General features: G+C 50.8%; 1 protein-coding gene across 6 annotated transcripts in view; it reads left to right on the top strand.

Moving 5' to 3' along the window:
* SYNE3 (spectrin repeat containing nuclear envelope family member 3) overlaps positions 1 to 16,629 on the top strand; it is a 99,134-nt gene extending 82,505 nt beyond the window's left edge. For 5 of the 6 annotated variants that reach the window (XM_081227851.1, XM_081227849.1, XM_081227850.1 and 2 more), the window contains one exon: positions 9,952 to 16,629. In XM_081227851.1, the coding sequence (XP_081083977.1) occupies positions 9,952 to 10,209 (258 nt within the window). In that variant the 3' untranslated portion in view covers positions 10,210 to 16,629. Of the gene's footprint in view, positions 1 to 9,439; positions 9,770 to 9,951 lie in introns of those variants that run through there. The other variant, XM_081227847.1, reaches the window with a different exon arrangement.
* The last annotated feature ends 2,035 nt before the right edge of the window (positions 16,630 to 18,664 follow it).

Genomic DNA, 18,664 nt, shown 5'->3' with positions numbered 1-18,664 from the left:
GGACAGCAGGTGTCCCCGGGACTGGCTGGGGCAGTCACAAGACCAATGCTGCGCTCTGGGCCTGGCGTCCACCAGCTTTGCGGCCTTGGGCAAGTTGCTTTGACTCTTGGGGCTTACTTTCCGCATCTGTAAAATGGAACCATCAGTGCCGACTTTATTTACTTCATGAACAAATTTTGAAGATCATGTGAACTGTTAGTTCGTTCTTTAGAGGAGACCTAGAAGCCCTGGTTTCCCCCCTAATTTAGAAGAACAGAGGGCCTCCTCCTGAAGTAGGGGAGCACATCAGGAAGGCAGGGGGGTGCACACAGCCCAGCCTGTGACTCCTGGTGGCACGGGGGGCTCAGGTGTCTCCAGCTCCTGCTCTTTAAGGCTCTCTGGTTGGGAGCCCCCATCTATGTAGCTCCCAGGCCAGAGTCCAGGGGCACTCATGTCTGGGTCCTGTGGTGTTTTTGAGTAGGGGGACGCTTGGCTGGCTGACACCAGTCCTGCAGTGCAGACTCAGGTCCCTGGCAGCCTGAAACTGGGTTCATGTGGAGTGTTCACAACCCTAGGTTCATTGGCCGGTTCCTCATTCGTTCATTTCACAGATATGTACTGAGCACTGAGTGTGTACCAAGCACTGTTTCAGGTACTTGGGATAGCTCACCAGAGCAAAGGACTGCTCGGGGAGTGCTGGGTGGAGGGGTTTGGGAGAGAGGCTCACACCCACAGCTGGTGTTGCCCGCACGATGTCGAGTCTCTGGCCAGGGACCACCCAAGGACAGCAGTAGCTTGAGGTCTTTAGAGCTACAAGGTTGATCTTATCTATTCCTGTCCCACGTTGGGCACAGTTTCGTGGGATATGCAAAGCAGGCAGACTCTAAATGGCTAAAAGAAATCTGTTTATTCAGGCTTCATTTCAAAACAAATGGATGTGTGAAGGTTTGAGTTTGGTGCTGGCTGGCTTTTGAGCTCATGGGTCTCAGCCCCCTGTGAAGAAGCAAGCAACTCAGAAGCCAACCTACAGAGGCCATCTGGGGCTCCTTTTTATGAGCTTGTTTCAGCACAGATTTCTGGGTCCCACATCCAGAGTTTCTGATGCATTAGGTCTGGGGGGTGCCTAGGATCTGCATTTCCATCGAGCTCCCAGATGACACTGATGCTGCTGGTCTGGGGACCAGACTTTGAGAACCGCTGCTGTACGCTCTGGATCTGAGTCCAGGATCCACCATTGGTGTGTGTGACCGTTGGCGAGTCACTTAACCAGGGTTTTCCAAGGAATAAAATGCGGGTCTGCTGAATGAATAATTCTTATCGTAAACCAGCAGATTCTTAATTGCCATGTAAATGAGGACCGAGGAGAGGTCTGCAGTCACTGCCTCTGCTTCGCTTCCTGATGGCAGAGGGACAGTGCCCTTCTGGGGGGAGCAGTGGGGGGGGGTCCGCCCGCTGGTGGGGCTCTGGTGTTGTTTGGCTGGGAGGGGTGCGCACATGCGTGTGTGAGGCTCTGCACATACACACGCAGGTCTGCACATACACGCAGGTCTGACACGTAGAAAATAGGTGCTGTTTTCCGAGGTTGTAATCTTGCCAACTTAAAAACATTCCATATATTATTTTTAGTCCAAAGGGAAGGGGAAAAAAAAAAAAAGAAAAACCTGCCCCAAAGCTAATTATTTATGAGCAGTTGGCTCTCGACACTTTTTTTCTCTCCACACACCAAGCCACTGAAAGCTCCAACTACATCAGTGGCTTCAGCCTGCTTGTTTATATAAACAGAATAATTAAGATTTATTAAATTTGCAGCTGCCTACACACTTGCCAGCTCAGTGCCACCGGATACATCTGCTTGAAGCAATCAGACACATGAAATGTCATTGCTTTTCGAGCTGCTGTTGGGCTGTGAGTCGACTAAATTCCTGCGCTGGTGCAGGGAAGTGTCCTACCTGAGACAGCCTGTTAGTTGAGGAGCGGATTTGCCAATGCTTGGCTTTGCCGGCGTGCACTAGGCAGGGCCACATGCCCGTGTGCAGGCACAGAGAGCGGATTCCTCCCGGGCATCCCATGCTGTGGCCTCTGGGAGATGGGTCCAGACGGTGAGAGACTCGAGAGTGGCATTTTATTCACTTGCCCATATTTCACAGGTTTTAGGCTCACAATTACTCACATTTTCACCTCTCTGGAATGGGGGTGTCCTGTTACAATCTAGTTTTTCCAGCGAAGACTGGGGCTTACTTTTTTCTGCCACCCGGGACACTTTCCACCTGAGATTTCTTTAAATTAAAATCTCTCCTTGGAGGTTGAGTTTTGTTTTCCATTGGACCACACTGATTGTGTCCATTTAGATGACCCACCTCTGGGAGCTCTGGACTGAGGTTCAAATTCTCAGGGTAGACTTTATTTGCTGCCCGCACCCAGTGCCAAGATAAGACCTGGGATTTCCTTGCTTCCCCTTTCGGTGGGGTGGGATTAACCCTCGGTTCCCCCTGACCCTGAAGGCATAGCCCCGTGTGGCCCCGGCATTATGTGGGATCTCCAATCAGATGCTCCCATCTTTTTTTTTTTTTTTTTTTTTTTTGCGGTACTCAGGCCTCTCACTGCTGTGGCCTCTCCCGCTGCGGAGCACAGGCTCCGGACGTGCAGGCCCAGCGGCCATGGCTCACGGGCCTAGCCACTCCGCGGCATGTGGGATCCTCCCGGACCAGGGCATGAACCCGCGCTCCCTGCATCGGCAGGCGGACCCCCAACCACTGCGCCACCAGGGAAGCCCTAGGGTTCACTTTTTGTGTTGCACATTCTATGGGCTTTGACAAATGTATGATGACATTGCAGTGTCGTGCAGAATGGTGTCACTGCCTTAACCTTCGCCCAGCTCTTCCTCTTTATCCCTCTCCCCTCCCCCAGAGCCCCAGCAACCACTGATCTTGTTACTTCTTTCACTTAGCAACATGCACTTGAGTTTCCTCCATGCCTTTTTGTGGCTGATATTTCATTTCCTTTTACAAGGAATAACATTCCATTGTAGGGGTGTACCATTTACAGTCTTCTATAGCCTTTTCTGCAGTCCAGGATCCAACCTAGGATCACACGTTACGTTCAGTCATCACACCTCTTTAGTTTCCTCTAAGCTGGGACCAGTCCTCAGTTTTTCCTGACCTTGACCTTCTTGAGTACAGGCCAGATATTTTGTGGAATGTCCCTCCCTTTGGGTTTCCCCAGTGTTTCCTTGCTCTGCATTTCTGGAAAGCACATCCCAGAAGTGATGCTGCGTTCTTAGCGCGTCTTACTGGGAGACATGTGATACTGATACACCCCCGTACTGGTGATGCCGATTCTGATCACGTGACGAAGGTGGTGACTGCCAAATTTGTCGCCTGTGAAACTGCTCTCATGTCTTTTATAATTCATAAGAACTAACTGCTCAGAGACCCTAGAAATACAGCGCCTCTTTCTTACATGGTCACATCCACCGGGTTCTCCAGGGCCTCTTTCCCTCTCACGACTCACTCTCTCCCCAGCAGTTCCTTCCTGCCGTGGCTTTGTTCCCCGACTCTAGGCCTCTCTCTCTCTCTCTGGTCCACCTCTGGTCTGGGTCTCCTTCTAACTTCAGTCCCAAGGTCCAAGCCTGTGGGATGTTTACCCGGGAGACTCCTCGACTCAGCGTGTCTAAAGCTGACCTCACTGTATTCCCTGTGTCCAGCCAAACCCCGGTCCCCATATCAGCAAAGCATCCTCACTACCCAGTCTTCCAAGCTGGATGCCTCTGGGTCACCTTAGACCCTCACTAACCTTGGTTCTGTCCTAGACTCAGAAGAGCCTGGTCATGGATGGATCTCAGATGAGGAGAGATGAGGGAGGGAAGGGAGGGGAAGGGGGCCTTGTGTCCGTATGTCTGCTGCTGAGCGGGGCCCTGTCCTCTCTTTTTTTTTTTTTTTTTTTGGTGTTGGGGGTAGGAGTTTATTAATTAATTTATTTATTTTTGCTGTGTTGCGTCTTCGTTTCTGTGCGAGGGCTTTCTCTAGTTGTGGCGAGCGGGGCCACTCTTCATCGCGGTGCGCGGGCCTCTCACTATCGCGGCCTCTCCCGTTGCGGAGCACAAGCTCCAGACGCGCAGGCTCAGTAGTTGTGGCTCATGGGCCCAGCCGCTCCTCTGCCCTTCTGTGCCTGGGTGGGAGCTCTCCGCCGCCTCTGAGCACACCTGGGGAGTGAGTTTGGGCTCTAACTAACTCAGTGCTTCGGCACCAAGAACTTAGCGACGAAGATATTCAAGGTGCTGTGGGCAGGACCCAGCCCAGGATCTGTGATGTCCTGAGACTCCCCGTACCGGTCAAGGAGACGCAGCCCCCTGCTGGGGGTGCTTGAGGAAGGCCAGTGGGAGCAAGCCAGCCAGCACGTGGCTTGGCATCTATCCAAGGGACCTTCAGGGACTGAACTCATTGCCAGGTGAGAGTCTAGTGACGGGCATCAGTGCTGGTCCATCTTGAATAGCCAGAGAAAAGCTGGCCCCTGCCCATCACCTTGAGCTCTTGGCGCTGGCCCGGAAGCATCTTCGTGCTGGAGAATGAGACCGAACTAGCTTCTGAGAAAGATCCTGCAAGCCCAAGTGGTGTTGCCATGGGACTTCCATACCCAGGGCCCTGGGTCAGGGTGGGACCAGCTTCAACAGAGGCCCAGGGGGACTTTTGTCATTGTTGCTGCTGTTACTTATGAGAAATGCTGCATGGGATGGTGGGAAGAGCCTGGCTGTGGAGCTGTGCTGGCAATTTGAGCCTGTCTGTGTGACCTGGGGCTGGTTATTTCCTGTGGGCTCAGCTTCTTCCTCTGAGAAATGGGCACAGGGTACCTCCCAGAGCTGGGCAGGAGCTCAGGAAGCCCGTGAGTGAGGAGACGAGCTGAGTGCGGGGCTGGGGTGTGCTCAGTGTTGTTCATTAACGTGTGGACCCAGATGTTCTGGGGGAGCCATCAGGACAGCGTGGACGGTTCACGGACAGGCACCGAGGGAGGGAGGAGCAGATGGCCAGATGCACAGGAAGGGAAAGAGCCTTTTATTCACTGTTTCATTCTTTCAGTAGCTATTTATTGCACATAGCTGAAGATACAGCCATGAACCAAACTAATGTAGACCCTAGCTCCAAGGAGCCAAGGGGAACACAGACTTTAAGTGGTAACCCAAAGGAAAGGTATGGGTGCCATGAGAATGTGTAATGGGCCTTTTTTTGGTTTAGAGGCAGAGAAGGTTCCCCTGAGGAAGCGACTCACAAGTTGAGATTAGAATGATCAGTAGGAGCTAACCAGGTGCATTAGAGAAAGGAGGGAAATGGGTCTTCCAGCAGAAGGGATAACCTGTGCAAAGGCCCTGTGGCAGGAGGATGTGAGGGCCTTTAAGGGGCCAAGAGGTGGCATTTAGGGAGAGCAGTGTCTTCCTTTCTGATGGGGCTGAGGAGGTTGATAGTGTCTGATTCTTGGCACCCTGGGTGCAGGGGGAAGCTTAAGGGTCTAGTAGAAGCTGCCCATCTGCCCTGGGCAGTTGGAGGAGTAAAGGAATGAGTATTTGCCAAGGACCATTGGCATGTTGGCTCATCATTTGCATGTTGAGCGTAAGCTACATTGCCCTATTCATCCTTATGACTCTGGCAGGCAGGTGTCAGTCTCCCTTTGCCTTGACAGATGGAGGCACTGAGGCTCAGAGAGGCTGAGTGACCTGTCCTAGGTCACACAGCTGGGAAGCGACAGGGCCAGGGTTAGAACCCAGGACTCCAAGCCTTTTCTTTCCCCCACATCCTTTTTCATCAATGGCAGAAGATTAAATCACATTTACTGTGATAAACTCATCTTGCCTGAACTCCTCAAAACTGCAGAGTCTCAGGTTCGTGGGAGATATTGGAGGACTCAAGCATTTAATCACCCTCCACAAATCATTTATTTCCTCCCCACCATCATGAGCTATCAACGCTCTGCTTCCACACCCTAAGGAACGGGGAGCTTATCACTTCCCGAGGAAGCCCCTTCTCTCTTTGGATAGCTCTAACGGGTCAGAACACACGTAGCACTTTCTATGGGGAAACTGAGGCACAGAGAAGCTGCCAGATCTGGGAAGAGCTGAGATTGTCAATTTCTTTGTTGTCTTCTTAGACAGTAGTTCATGCCTATTTGTGTGTGTGTGCGTGCACACATTTGTCTTCTAAGCATTTGAGAATCGTATAAAAGTGTGTCTTCTATTTTAAAGGGCATTTTAGAATTCAGGTCCCTCAAAACGAAGATGTGAGCTCTGTGTGAATAGACATGGGGCAGGCAGCAGGACTCCTTGAAAAAGATCACCCCTTGTCAACACTTGTCAATGCAAACACGCTTTGGACCTTCAGAGTTGTTTTCCCCAGCGGATCGTGGCCAAGGCACAACTCCTCACTTAAATAAGCAAAGTGTTAGCTCTGAGAAAGGAGAAGCAAACAGGACCCTTAGACACAGATCTCCACCTGGGAGACCACTAATTACACGTTTTCAGTTGTGGTGTGAACCCAGGCTAGGGGGGGCCTGCATGTTGCCTCACCCTCTTTCCCTCTCCTGGGTGGGTCAGAGATTTGGAATCGGGCAAAGTCAACATGAAGTGTCAAAGAGTCAAGTTAAGGGCTTCCCTGGTGGCGCAGTTGTTGAGAGTCCATCTGCCGATGCAGGGGACGCGGGTTTGTGCCCCGGTCCAGGAGGATCCCACATGCCGCGGAGCGGCTGGGCCCGTGAGCCATGGCCACTGAGCCTGTGCGTCCGGAGCCTGTGCTCCGCAACGGGAGAGGCCACAACGGTGAGAGGCCCGCATACCGCAAAAGAAACAAACAAACAAAAAAAGCAAAGAGTCAAGTTAGAGCCCCCAGAGACTGAGGCATTGCTACATGAGTCAAGTAGGTGGGTAAGAGCACGTGGCAGCTAGGTCTGACCCAGCCTGGCAGCTGTGGGAAGATCCTGTCTCCTCTGTGGACATCGTTCAGCTATTTAAATGACACACACACAGACACACACACACACACACACACACACTCTCTCTCCTGAAGTCACTGCTGAGATAAATGCAGCCAGCAATGCTTCTCCATTGTGTGGGTTGTAAGAAGTCTGTTTTTACAAAATCAGTGTCTAGGGCCTTTGGTGAGTGAGAACACCTGAAGTTGGAGGCATAGGGTCAAGTGTTATCAACCTGGAGGGGATAGTTGGGGCAGGAGAGTGGGTGAGATGACTCAGGTATGAGAGGTAGAGAGAGAGAAGTGCTCAGGTCAGAACCTCGCAGAAACACCTGCATCGTTCCTCTCAGCATCATCCCCACCACCATCAGCATCACTATTATCACCACTATCATTATTATTATTATTATTATTATTATTATTATTATTATTTGCGGTACGCGAGCCTCTCACTGCTGTGGCCTCTCCCGTTGCGGAGCACAGGCTCCGGACGCGCAGGCTCAGCGGCCATGGCTCACGGGCCCAGCCGCTCCACGGCATGTGGGATCTTCCCAGACTGGGGCACGAACCCGTGTCCCCTGCATTGGCAGGCGGACTCCCAACCACTGTGCCACCAGCGAAGCCCACCACTATCATTATAATCATCCTCACCATCATCATCACAATTATCATCATCACTATCATCCTCATCCTCATCCTCACCATCCTCCTCCTCCTCCTCATCACCATCATTATCATCACTTGACTTGGTACCCTGGAAAGTGAACCTTTGGTTCTTTAGGGAGCCAGTAGGTATATTCTATAATAATAGTACTAGTAATAAGAGCGTATATACTTTTTTTTAAAAAAGTTATTTATGTATTTATTTACTTATTTTGGCTGCACCAGGTCTTAGTTGCGGCACGCGGGATCTTCGTCGCGGCATGCAGGCTTCTTAGTTGTGGCACATGGACTCTTAGATGTGGCATGTGGGCTTCTTAGTTGCGGCATGCATGCGGGATCTAGTTCCCCGACCAGGGATCAAACCCAGGCCCCCTGAATTGGGAGCACGGAGTCTTTACCCACTGGAACACTGGGGAAGTCCCAAGAGCATATATACTTTTTAATTGGTGTATAAATGTACTTTGCTTTGAGTCCTCACCACAACCTGGAAAATGCGGGTAGGTGTTTTATCCCCATTTTGCAGAGAAGGATACTGAGGCTTAGAGAAGTTATGGACATAGCTAGTGTGTGACAGAGTCTTCCCTGGAGCCCAGTCGGCCAAGCTCCTGAGGACTGGGCCCCTGCCCTGCACCATGCTGTATCTTGACTGTGGGGCCTCCACTTTACTGGGTGGCTGGCTCTTGGCTGTGCACTCCCGTGACGTTGCAACCCAGCCAGTCCCTCTAGGATTTAGGAAATGTCCTTTGGCTGCTTTCATGGACGTCGCAGCAAAGAAACCCGTTAGACGTTTGACTTGTGAGATTGGCATTCAGGTGATATTGAGGGTGTTGATGATGAAGATGTTGATGAGGAACAAAGAGAGGAAGGAAACGAAGAAGAAAGAGGAAGAGGAGGAGGAGATGAAGAAAGTGATGGTGAAGAACACAATGATGAACATGGTGGTGATGATGCTGATAATGGTGATTATGGTGGTGACGGTGGTGACCATGATTTAGATGGTGATCATTTTTGTTTTCTTTTATTGTTATTTTTTCAAACCCTGTGTCAAGGGCTGATGTTCAGTGGATTGCAGCAAGGGAGCTGCTCTGCTACTTATGAAACGCTGACCCTGAAGCAGGTCATCTTCAAATGGTTTACATTCCCCATGAATGTGTCTTGTAATGTGTCTTGTAATGGGTGAGGAGGCAGCCCCCTTTCCACCAGCACCCCTGTTTCCTGGGAAGAGAAAACTGGGGCACGTGGTGGGGACAGAGGGGAACTGGCTATCCGAGGCCAACTGGAGCCCTGCAGTGCTGCTGTATGGTTCTGCCTGAACGGGCTTCTGACTTAGAGGTCTTTAGTCATAATCCCACAGATGGTAGCTTCATCCCATTGGCCAAACACATGCACCAAAGATGGTGATCATAGTAATGATGCATAATAATAACGGCAGCAGCTTTGAGTACCTGCTGTGTGCCAGGCTCTGTCTCATTGAATCCTCACGACAACTCTATCAGGTAGGTGCCATTATTCCCCCTATTTACAGATGGAAATCTGAAGTTTAGCGAGGTTGAGTGACCTTCTTAAGATTCACACCCAGGACTCTTATAACCTGGCAAAGATTTGTGTAAGCATGGACAAAGCCTGTAACTTTTTTATCCTCTTCCTCTCTGAGCGGTTTGAGAAAACTAGAGATCTTTGTTTCTGGCAGAACTGACATTAGTCCCACTTCACAGATGGGAAAACTGAGGCCGATGCGGTTGGAGAGTCCACCCGGAGCCACTGCTGCTCCTGGATCATCCCAGCCCTCTCCTCCCGAGCCCACTCTCCTCCAGAGCCCACTCACATCTCCTGCTTTGGTTCTGCAGACCCAGCGGTGGCGAGGGCTCGGCTCCCTCTGCCGGAAGGTGTGCTGCGTGGCGCTCCCCCTGCAGCTGCTGCTGCTGCTCTGCCTGTTGCTGCTCTTCCTGCTCCCCGTCAGGGAGGCGGACCGCAGCTGCACGCTGGCCAACAACTTTGCCCGCTCCTTCACGCTCACGCTCCGCTACGACGGCCCCCCGCCCACCTAGCCCCCTGGCGGCGCTCGGGGGCCTTTCTTCTCCAGACTTCCATGTGCCCCAGGCTCCTCCGGAGGATGCTGGGGAAACTGGAAACAGGGGCAGGCCAGAGCCTCCCGGGCTGCATCCGTGTAAATACTGTATTGATATTCCCAGAGCAAAATTACTTTTTATACAGTGTCGTCTTAGTCTATTTATACTAAACATGTACTATGTGGGACTAGGGAATAATGCATAACATTTTTGTATGCTCTCTATGTAAATGCTCAGTATGTATGATTTCATATATGACCTCTATTTGTCTTTGGGAAAATTCCCAGCAGTGTTTTTGTCCAGTGGGATCTTGTGGCATTTTGGCCTTGGTCTGCAGTCAGCCCTGGAAAGCAGGAACAATAACAGGTCGCTTTTATGGCCACCTCCCATCCAGAAGCCAAGCCCTACACCCAGATGTCCATGAAGAGGACTCTGAGCTGTCAGCAGAGAAGAACAACACTGACCCTCATTCAGAGCCCAGTGACTCTTACTTTAGGTACAATGAGAACAACCATGCTTGTCTAGTTTTTAGAACGGCAGCAGATTAGATGCTGTGGGTTAGAAGCAGAAAGGGTGCTGATCCCAGGCAGGCTCAGTGGCAGCAATGAAAAGTGACAAGTGATGGAGTGAAATTAAGGGAGGAAAAGAAGAACTCCAAAGAGCAGACCCAGAACTAAGAAAGCACAGCAGGGGGCTTCCCTGGTGGTGCAGCGGCATCGGACGCGGGTTCGTGCCCCGGTCCGGGAAGCTCCCACATACCACGGAGCGGCTGGGCTCGTGAGCCATGGCAGCTGAGCCTGCGCATCCGGAGCCTGTGCTCCGCAACGGGAGAGGCCACAACGGTGAGAGGCCCGCGTACCGCCAAAAAAAAAAAAAAAAAAAAAAAAAAGAAAGCACAGCAGAATGGGGACCTCAAGGAGCCCGAATAGCCCAGACCAGTGATGAAGGTCCATGGCCAGGACAGTGTGTCTTCAGAGAATGTTTAGATCATGCCATGTGTTCTCTGCTCTGTTCAGGGAGAAAATGAAGGAGAGGAAGCTTGTTGTTAGGCTTTCCCCACAGAATGATGAGCACATTCTGTGTGTAGCACCCACCTGACAGTGCCAGGGAAGATGTGTTACCCCCGTTGCTCTTATGCTGAGTTTTCCATCATCTACGACTCAGGCTGAAGGGACAAAGGGGAGCGTCTGCCACGCCAGGGGCCAGAGATCAAGGGTCCAAGGTAGAGAGTGGAGGTCCGCCGTGGAGCTCAGCCTGTCTGAAGGGCTCTCCCTCCTCCTCCCAGAAGGGACTTTGGAGAGAGGTGGGTCCTGTGTCCCACACATGTGCCCACGAGGGACCCAGGAGCCAGGCGCCCCACCAGGCCCCCTCTGCAGGGGCTTCGCAATCGGGCCCATGAACCACCTGGGCCCTGAGGCTGGAAGTACATTCCTTCCTCCCCAAGGAATTCTGGAATGGTTCCTAAGTGCTTCATAACTGGATCATATTTTCCCTAAATCAACACAAAATTTTTCTTTTTAAAAAATGCTTAGTTCCCACTCTTTACAAATTGATTTTGTCTGTTCAGCTACGCATAGGAGACCAAGAGGGGATTCCTCGGGCCTTTGAAATCACAGTGTTATAGGCCAAGAAAGACCTTTAAACAGAGGGGAAACCGAAGACCCAAGAGGGTCCAGACCCCCAGCCCGTGCCGCTGCCCCCTGCTCTCTGGAGCACATGGACCCGTCCTTTCTAGCACAAGCCCAGCCTCAGCACAGCTCTCAGCACAGGGACCCCGGCGTCCCTGTAACTAGAAAGAGCTGGACATCCACAGGGCGGGGAAACAGCGTCACCGACAAGGGCTCTCAGCGCTGACTCAGAAAGCACACTTTTCTCCAGATATTTAGAAACCAAGCCACAAAGCCGTTCTCCACAGGCGATCACTTTACTGGAAAATCAGGGGCTGTGTGAACCAAGACCTCAGGCCCAGGCAGCTGAGCCCAGATGCCCACTGGCTTGCGTTGCTCCAGCCCAAGAAGGCCAACGCCGTGGCCAGGGCCTCTGAACATCTCCTCTCCCACTCTCCCACTTCACAGCGAGCAGGCAGCGGCCTAGAGAGGGGAAGCAACTTACCCACAGCCACACAGCAAGAGGTGTCCAAGGCCAGAGCTGAGCCTGGTCGCCGCTAACCCCAGGTGGCTCCCTGCTCGCGGTCGTCCCATCCCCCCACCCCTATCCGTAACTTCAGAAAGAAAAGGCTCGAAGGATGTAAGCACAGTTGTGTCCTGCGTGTGGGCTTGGGGGAGAGGTGTAACGTGTGGGCTGGTGGGTGGGAGTGTCTGCATATATTTTTAAAACTTTGACAGTGATGCCATAGAGCTTGTTTGCATAACTTTTTTTAAAAAAGAGAATTGATATTTTCATTACTTTCATATAAATGCGGTGCCGATATGATATAACCATCATTTACTGGTGCTTTTCAAGTGTCATCTCTTGCTTAAAGTGGGTGCAGACATCTGTGATTTTTATGACTTTCTAGCTTCCTGAGCACCAACCTCGAAGAGCTTTAATGTGCCTTTTGAGAAGGGTGTGGCAGTGGGACCTTCGTGTGTTTATTTTTCCTCTGTCCCCCAGAGTGAGAGAGATGGTAAGAAGTGTGAACATCACTGCCCAGCCCAGGGGTGTGTGCATGCGTGTGTGTGTGTGTGTGTGAGAGAGAGAGAGAGACAGAGACAGAGAGAGAGAGACAGAGAGAGGAGAGAGACGGAGGAAGGGGGAGGGGGAGGAGGAAGAGAGAAACACAGGTGAGCCTGGTCAAAGCTGCTGTAACCCTCCTTAACTGTCTCCCCTGATGAGGGACACGCCTGCCCCAGGCTGGCCACGTCTGGGGCAGTGGGGAGATGGGGAGAGGTCCCTGCTTGCTCTGTGGATCCCGAGATGCCAGCGGCTCCCTTTGAAGTCTGTTACCTGAGTGTCTCTCACTGGTGGCAGCACAGTGACCCCCAGCAAAGCCTCTTGTGTTCCCAGCCCAGTCGGGAATGCACCCTAATTCCCTCTCACTTGGGAACTCAGTTAATGGGAGTGGCGTCTTCTCTCACCCCAGTAGGATTGTCACCCGTCTGGGTCAGCAACAGAGGAGAGGTGGTCGGGCCATGAGCTGTGAACGCAGGCCCAGCATTAAATACATGGGACCTGCTTTTCAGGACCTTTCCCAGAAGCCCCACCCAGACACTTCTGTCGACATCTCACTGGTCAGAACTGTCACATGGTTCCTCTGCATCTCTCAGGAGTCTGGAAACACATCCTCCAACAAAATGGGCATCTCTTAGTGACAAGGAGGGGTCGAGTGGATTGGGGTGGCACTTAGGTGTCTCGGCCCCAGTCATCCTGACCCTCCGTGTCTTGGTCTCCTGCTCTGTCAGCAGAATTTGGGGGCGTTCATCACTGAGGGGTGAAAATGACCTTCCACCACTGCCCCCCACCTGCCTCCCCCGGTGACGGGGGTCCCTGAGTTTTTCAAGTCCCTCTCCCTCCCCAAGGTGTCACAGCCATTCCCTCCACACTCAGGATACTTCTAGGTCCACCTTCTTGCAAGACTTGGGAACAGGTAAATAAACCAAAATAAATCAAGTGCCCCTCTTGGCCAGAGCGTGTGCAGGGGCAGCCCTCCACGCGCCACCCGTCCTGGCCGTGTAAGGCTCAGGGATAAGCTTTTTTTTTTTTTTTTTGCGGTACGCGGGCCCCTCACTGTCGTGGCCTCTCCCGTTGCGGAGCACAGGCTCCGGACGCGCAGGCTCAGCGGCCATGGCTCACGGGCCCAGCCGCTCCGCGGCATGTGGGATCTTTCTGGACCGGGGCACGAACCCACGTCCCCTGCATCGGCAGGCGGACTCTCAACCACCGCGCCACCAGGGAAGCCCAGGGATAAGCTTTTTAACACTTGTGTGTCCGCATCCAGCCCAGGAAATTTGTAGTTGCTTTAATTTCTTCTGGAACATGAGTTACTCCCGGGTGCAAATCCTGGAAAGAGAGGCTCTCTTGAGCGTTTCCAGGCTGCCCCCCTCCCCCCCATTTTCCAGCAAACCGCTGAGGCCTGGAAAGGGAACGTGGGAGGACACAGCCACAGGTGGCTCCCAGCGTCCGACTGACGGAGCCTCCAGCAGAGGAGCAGATTCAGAGGATTTAAATCATCATTTCTCCCTCGGTTTCAATTACAAGAGAAAGGCCTTCTATTCGTCAAAGCAAGCAGAAGGGGGCATTCATTTTTAAAAAGAAATTAAAAAGACAAAAGCTCATGGTTTAAAAACAGATCTTAAATCAGAGCACCCAGAGCCTGAAAGAACAGTCAGCCAATTCAGCATCCTCCAGTGCCTGCCTTTTGGTTGCCCTAGTAATGTGACAGCTGCTTACAGGTTGGTACCCAGCCAGCTTGTTCAGACAGGCGGCGGTAATCATACAGAGGAACCTCAGTTTCCCCGAGGGTCCCAGGCTTCCTTTCAGGAATGCTTACTCCTAAGCTCATCAACCAGAGCACAGGGTGGCTGCCCCTCTCCCTATTCTGATGGAAATGGGAGGGAAGAAACAAACTGAGGACCTGCAAGATGGCCCTGACTCCTTCCAGAGCCCTCACCGTGGGACCATGGTCTTGTTTTTAGATGCTGAAACCAGAGCACAGAGAGGGTTAGCAACCTGCCTAAAAGCAACCGGCTTGTGCGTGAGTGGTTGATGTGGGGCTTGTACCCCGGGTTGATGGGCTCCAGGCCTCTCCGTGGAACTCCAGCCTCAGCTGCTTTTCTTTCCTTGGCAGGCCTGGGCTGCTGCTACTTTGGCAGCCGGTTAGCTAGTTGAGGGTAATGTTCCAGAGGAAGGGTCGCAAGGCTTCTTTCTGAGGCCCACTCCCCCGGAGAGCTGACAACATCAGGGTGATGTGCCGGGGGACAGAGACGGGGTGCTTGCCATCCCCTGGAAAAACAGAAATAGACCTCCTCTTGCAGGGCAGCTGGAGGGCAGAGTCGGCTTTGGGATGTCGCGGCCTGTAGAACAGTTCTGAGTCCTTCCACTGGAGGAAAAAAGAGGCATTTCTCTCCAGAGGCAGTGGCCTTGCATGTTCTAGAGTTTTACAGGCGAGGAACAAGTGGACAGAGGAAGTTTTGTGTGAATGTGGTGTGTGTGTGTGTACACATCTATGTGCATGTGTGCATGTGTGTGTATGTGGACTACGTGTTCATCTCCACCCAGAAGCACAGCTACGCAGCCCTTGTTTCCAGCCCTGGGCTTCCGGGCAGCAGATACCACCAGCCTGTGGTCTCTGGGACCCTCAGGGTGACCATGCTGGACCCAGGATGTTTCCCCTGGTTCCAGCATTTTATGCCTCTTATGGAAGCAACTGGTTGTTCCCCCTGCTGTTCTTCCACACAAAGGGAAGGTCAGCTGACCCCCTGAGGTCTCTGCCATCTGGAAACTCCCTCAGGCTGGTTTGGAAAACGATGCCCTCTCTTTTTCTCTGGCTAGCATACAACCTGCTCTTAGAGGAAGACTTAGCTAAGTGGGTCCTAATTTGCCCGTTTCTCTCTTGCTCTGTGTGTCTGTCTGTGTGTTTTAGAAACCAGTGATGTTCAAAGATGCCAAAAACCCAGGAAATGATAATTTAACAGCTTGCGGATAAATATATCTTGATTTCTGTCCCTTTTTCTGCTCTCAACCTCTGTTTCTTAAAACATTTATGATCTAAATATATGTGAACGTGCAGTTACTAGCTCTACATTCTCTTTTCATTTATGTTTCATTTTGTAGGACTCCACTGAGGAAGTGTCAGCTTTTATTCTTTTCATTTGCTTATTTATATTCATTCATGTTTTCTTTTAGAACATGTTTAAGGCAAGATTTGAATGTATACAGGGTCAACACAGTAATGGTGAGGGTAGAAATAACCTGTTTATTGATGTACACAATCTATTTTTAACCAATAAATGGATTGGCTAGTTTTAAAAGATGCCTCCAGAATCAAGAAAGAGAGAGAGAGGGAGAGGGAGGGAATGAGGGAGGGAGGGAGAGAGGAAGAAAGAAAGGAAGGGAGAAAGAAACTAGTGGTGTTCATAGAATTTGTTGAGCACCTAAGGTACCAGAAGCAGGAAAAATGGCAAGTTTCCAATACCAGCTTTGGAGGAATGACCACTTTCCCCTCCATTTCAAGTCCAAAAGACCAGCCCTCTCATCCCAAAGCAGGTGAGCCCGGTGGATTGGTTAGTTTCTCTCGTCACCCCTCTAAAGGGAGGGCTCAGGAACCAGAAGGCACCACACCTCCTCAGAACCCCACCTGGAGGCATCCCTGCCTCCCTGCAGTCTGTCTACCGTCAGTCAAGTCCACAGAGGCCAAGTCAGCCCACCTTTGCTCTTGAAGACTTGGTGACAGTAACCTAGTACTGGCCAGCTAGCTATTCATGTTGGCTGGACTGGTCTGGTTAATGCACGGTGAACCAGACGAGCGCATGGTGGAGTGTGTGTGTGTGTGTGTGTGTGTACGTGTGTATGTTTGATGCTGTGTCCGTGGGCTTTGTTGTCAAAAGCAAACTAAATTTTTGTCATTGTTTAAAATGTTCTATTATGTAAACAGTAGACACAGGGACCATATCCACTCCCATCATATTATTTGTGATTGTAAAACACACATTTGCAATAAGTTAAGCTTTCTGGGAACGCAAGCAGAGTGGGAGCCAAGTGAATGTCCTGGAACATGTGTGTATTATCTTGGTTCATATCAAGTCCAAAGCCGGCCGAGAGCCTTCCCTGCCTTCCCTGCTTGGGAGGGAGGGGCTCTAGTTTCATGTCAGTGCTGTGTTTTAAAGTCATATGAAGTTTTCATCCCCTTTCTGTTGTTCAAGTTGGAAGTAGCCATGTTCTCAAAGATGGTTTGACGTTTTTGCTATTGCTTTATGTTTTCTAAAACGTACCTACTTTATGTTTGGAAATAAAAATCTCTATTTTGGCCTATGAAACATTGTGTGGTTTGGAAGTTCTTTTTCTGAGGTAAAAGGGTTTGTCTGAAGAGATTATAAGGAGAAAGATGCCATGTGGCTAAGGCCGACTCATTGTTCAATTCTGACTTCCGGGCAGAACGGAGGCCTGGTTTTTTCAGGGGTTGAACTCAAGGCAATAGTGTCTCTCAATCCAATGTGAGCGTCAAATCACCTGGGAAGCATCTTCATAAATTTTGCCAACATCTCCCCAGACTTCCTGGGTCACAGTCTCAGGGGTGAGGGCAGGCCAAGCAAATTTTGGAAATTCCAAAATGCGTTCTGAGTAGAGAGATGGTCCCAGACAGATCCAGGCAGCGGGGAGGTAACAGGAGGCCCGTCTGACACTTTGCTCCCACACCCCTCCCCAGATCAAAACCCCACTGTGATGGTTTGTTTAACAAACTGCTCTTAGGTTTGGGGATCTGGTTTCCCAACCGACAGTGCACTGGAAGCTGCAGCAGAGGGGACAGCAGAATCAGGAGAAGGGGAGTCCCATGCCCAGGTTCGAGGAAAGGTCTAAGAAACCAGCAAGTGAACCCAGTTAATGAAGGCTCCTAACTAGGGCCCTGGCTTGCCAAGAAAAGGAAAATTTAGGTCCAGAATCTGCTGACAAAGGCACGGGTGTGTACTCTTCAGTCTAGAACACGTTCCATGAGAAGGATTTAAAACAGAAAGCCTCTGCCTCTGGCATAATTTATTCCCCAAATTAAAAAAAAAATCTGCCATTGTTTTCATAATGCATATAATACTTTTTCTAATCTGTTATCTTAAGAAAACTTCCTCACCTTTTGGGAGGAGAGAGAGAAGGACACCTCAGGCGAGAAGTGATGTGTCTGCGATCCCTTACTCCTAAGATGCTGGGATAAGGTAGAACAAGCTTCTAGACTCTGCCGCAGCCTAAGCGGCATCCAGAACTGAGTGAGAAAGACTTGGAACTTTCTAGATTCAGGATCAGGTTCCACTGCACATGCCCTGGAGTTCGACATTGTTGAAATCACCAGCTGAGGTTTTTTTTTCTTCATCTTAACACACCTTACTTTATTATTTTTGTGTGTGTGTGATACGCGGGCCTCTCACTGTTGTGGCCTCTCCCGTTGTGGAGCACAGGCTCTGGACGCGCAGGCTCAGCGGCCATGGCTCACGGGCCCAGCCGCTCTGCGGCATGTGGGATGCTCCCGGACCGGGGCACGAACCCGTGTCCCCTGCATCGGCAGGCGGACTCTCAACCACTGCGCCACCAGGGAAGCCCAACACACCTTACTTTAAATTTATGTTTTCTTTTTTAAAAAATGTGTGTTGAAATATAGCTGATTTACAATGTTGTGTTAGTTTCAGGTGTCTAGCAAAGCGATCCCATTATAATACATACATATATATACACACACGCATATATTCTTTTTAAGATTCTTTTCCATTATAAGTTATTACAGGATATTGAGTATACTTCCCTGTGCTGTACATCTGAGTATTTGCCTTGGTGGAGCAGCTCTGCAGACAAAGATCAAAGGATCAGACTGCAGCAAGAACAGCGTTTGTTTGCTACAAGGCATTGACAGCTGGAAGAAGGGAGTCACCAGGCATCTCAGGACCATTGACTAAAGTCTCAGCGTAATAATACCGCATGCCCTCAAAGAATCCTTGTAGTCATATGGCCAGGGATACGGAGGCCCCTCCCTCCTAATTAGTTGTCCAAAAAAGTAAAGCATATCCTCTGAAGGAAGACAGAACTTTGCCCCTTAGGTGAATATGGAATTGGTCATGGTGTTGCTGATTTTAAGCTTTAATTCGTATAATGGAATAGTGTGCCGGGCATGCATCGTCTATAGTAACGAAGCACTGTGTACCTGTTTATTTCTACAGCAGAGACATCAAATCTTGGGTCAGAAACTTCAAGTGTTAAAACACTGACTCAGTGGGAAAACTAGATTCAGTCTCCTTCGTTTCCATTTCGCACCTTTGGGGGAATCCAGCCCACTGTGAAAGTTATATTAAACACACACACGGTTTC

Source organism: Mesoplodon bidens (genome assembly GCF_964165515.1).
Source record: "Mesoplodon bidens genome assembly, chromosome: 3".
Taxonomy (NCBI): Eukaryota; Metazoa; Chordata; class Mammalia; order Artiodactyla; family Ziphiidae; genus Mesoplodon; species Mesoplodon bidens.
The sequence above is the reverse complement of the archived record's forward strand: the minus strand, read 5'-3'. Positions and strand labels throughout refer to the sequence as shown.